A 2,843-nucleotide genomic window follows, 5' to 3' on the forward strand; every position below is an offset into this window, starting at 1 on the left:
CCCCCACATCTCCAGGGATTGCCCAACCCGTAGTTGGCAAAAGCTTCTGATAGGGGTTAGTCTTTAAAGAGCCTCGAGAGAGAGTCTCTGGCTGTCGTCCCCTGATTGCCAGGCAGTGGCCCAAGGCCTACCTAGCAGTCCCTGCCCCGGCTCACCCACCTCATCCAGCTGGAAGAAAGGCTCGGTCATGTCGCTGAAGGGATCCTGCAGGTAGCTGCACATGTATTCTCGGACGCGGGCAATGTCGCTTGCCCAGGGTTCCTAGAGGAAGAGCAGGAGGTTATAAGGCAACAGCAGGGAGGGGGGCAGATTCTGGGGTGGGCACCTCCCCGCCAAGAATCCATTCCACACTGGCTTCGGCTTGAGTCTCGGCCTGCACCGCAGGTAAGCAAGAAGGCAGCAAGTGTCATAGGGATATAAGAGAAGCCAATGTTGGATCAGGCCAATGGCCCACCCAGTCCAACCCTGTGCATCACACAGTAGCCAAACCAAGGTGCCATCAGGAGGTCCACCAGTGGGGCTAGAACTCCAGAAGCCCTCCCACTGTCGCCCCCGCACACACCAAGAATACAGAGCATCCCTGCCCCAGACATAAGAGAAGCCATGTTGGATCATGTCAATGGCCCATCTAGTCCAACACTCTGTGCCACACGGTGGCAAAAACCCAGGTGCCATCAGGAGGTCCACCAGCGGGGCCAGAACTCCAGAAGCCCTCCCACTCTTACCACCCAAGCACCAAGAATACAGTGCATCCCTGCCCCAGATATAAGAACATAAGAGAAGCCATGTTGGATCAGGCCAGTGGCCCCTCCAGTCCAACACTCTGTGTCACACAGACCCAGGGGCCATCAGGAGGTCCACCAGCAGGGCCAGAACTCCAAGAAGCCCTCCCACTGTCGTCCCCCCCAAGCACCGAGAATACTGAGCGTCACTGTCCCAAACGTAAGAACATAAAGAAAAGCTATGTTGGATCACGTCAATGTCGAACACTGTGTCATACAGTGGCCGAAACCCAGATGCCATCAGGAGGTCCACCAGCGGGGCCAGAACTCCAGAAGCCCCTCCCACTGTTGCCCCCCAAGCACCAAGAAGACAGAGCACCACTGCCCCAGACATAAGAACGTAAGAGAAGCCAATGTTGGATCAGGCCAATGGCCCACTCAGTCCAGCACTCTGTGTTACACAGTGGCCAAAAATACCAGGTGTCATCAGGAGGTCCACCAGCGGGGCCAGAACTCCAGAAGCCCCTCCCACTGTTGCCCCCCAAGCACCAAGAATACAGAGCACCACTGCCCCAGACATAAGAACGTAAGAGAAGCCAATGTTGGATCAGGCCAGTGGCCCCTCCAACACTCTGGGTCACACAGTGGCCAAAAACACCAGGGGCCACCAGGAGGTCCACCAGCAACCTGAGCTGTGTGAGCGAGGAAACCTCCAGTTTGAATCTCGGCACACCCAGGAACTCACTGGATGCTCCTGTGCAAAACTCTGAACTTTGGCTTGGGTACAGTAACCCAACTTATAAATCTGCAAGGAATCCTCTCAAACCCTTCAAGATAATCCTAGACATCTGCCTCACTTGTCCATTTTTTATCTTGCCCTTCCTTCAAGGTGTACACGATTCTCCCTGTCCCACTTTATCCTCACAGCAACCCTGTGAGGTAGGTTAAGCGGCGAGAGTACGGGTGGCCACCTTGAGCGCCTCCTGGCAGAGAGGGGCTTTAAACCCACGTCTCCCAGACCCTCATAACAGACTCTAAACACACTGGCGAAGGACTCTGATGATTCTTGTTTGTACATCCCGCGTCCCACAACGTTCTTGACTGAAGGAGAGTTTACACATGAATCTATAAAATGTCCTTTTCAAACTATTTGTTTCTTTGGCCGTCACTACATCCTCTGGCAGCGAACGCCACGTTTTAATCACCCTCTGTATAAAGTAGTGTTTCCTTCTGTCCATCCCGAACCTACTGCCCCGTCAGTTTCGTTGGATTGCCCTCAAGTTCTAGTCTTTTGGGAGAGGGAGAAGAATTCCTCTTTGTCCGCTCTCTCCACCCCAGGCATGATTTTATAAACCTCTCTCATGTCCCCCCCCCCCGCAGTGAGTGTGCCCTCTAAGCTGAGCGTGAGCTAGCTCACAGTTTTTTAGCCTCCGGCTCACACATTTTTGTCTCAGCTCAGGAAGGATGGGGCTCCAGAGCAAACTAATCTATGCAGTAGCCAAATCGCTCGCTCACAAATTTAATGCCAGTAGCTCATAAAGCAGAATTTTTGCTCACAAGGCTCCACAGCTCAGAGGGAACATTGTCCCCCCGTCATCTCTTTTCTAACCTGAAAAGTCTTAGAGACCCTTCGGCCTTTCCTCCTAGGGAAGGGGCTCCAACCCTTTAATCATCTTGGAAGTTACTGCGGCCCCCCCCCCCCCCCCCCGTACTTTCCCCATCTCTGCCATGTCCTTTTGGAGATACGGGGACCAGAACTGTACACAATACTCCTAATGAGACCACAACATAGATCTACACTGAGGCATTACAATATTGGCTGTTTTATTCTCAGTCCCTTTCCTAATAATACATAACACAGAGTTTGCCCTTTTCACCGCTGCAGCACACTGGGTCGACACTTTCATGGAGCTATCCACTACGACCCCCCCAGATTTTTTTCACTTTCATTCTGAGAGCCAGTTTGGTGCAGCGGTTAAGTGCGCGGACGCTAATCTGGGAGGAACCGGTTTGGTTCCCCACTCCTCCACTTGCACCTGGCTGGATGACCTTAGGCAAGCTGTAGGTCTGATAAGAGGTGTTCTTGAAAAAAGAGCAGTTTCTGTCAAGAGCTCTCTCAGA

The 2,843-nt window shown here is 52.9% G+C and overlaps 1 protein-coding gene across 1 annotated transcript in view; it reads right to left on the reverse strand.

Annotated features, from left to right (window-relative positions):
- Positions 1–159: 159 nt before the first annotated feature.
- The window catches only part of LOC107107624 (1-phosphatidylinositol 4,5-bisphosphate phosphodiesterase gamma-1-like), a gene marked incomplete at its 3' end in the record, with an annotated part of 24,882 nt that continues 22,198 nt past the window's right edge, over positions 160–2,843 (reverse strand). Inside the window, exons 8-9 of the mRNA XM_015407930.1 lie at positions 1,799–1,823; positions 160–261 (exon numbers count right to left, since the gene is read on the reverse strand). Coding sequence (XP_015263416.1) covers positions 160–261; positions 1,799–1,823 — 127 coding nt within the window. The remainder of the gene's footprint in view (positions 262–1,798; positions 1,824–2,843) is intronic.

Source organism: Gekko japonicus, unplaced genomic scaffold (assembly GCF_001447785.1).
Source record: "Gekko japonicus isolate JY-2015 unplaced genomic scaffold, Gekko_japonicus_V1.1 scaffold5144, whole genome shotgun sequence".
NCBI classification, from domain to species: domain Eukaryota; kingdom Metazoa; phylum Chordata; class Lepidosauria; order Squamata; family Gekkonidae; genus Gekko; species Gekko japonicus.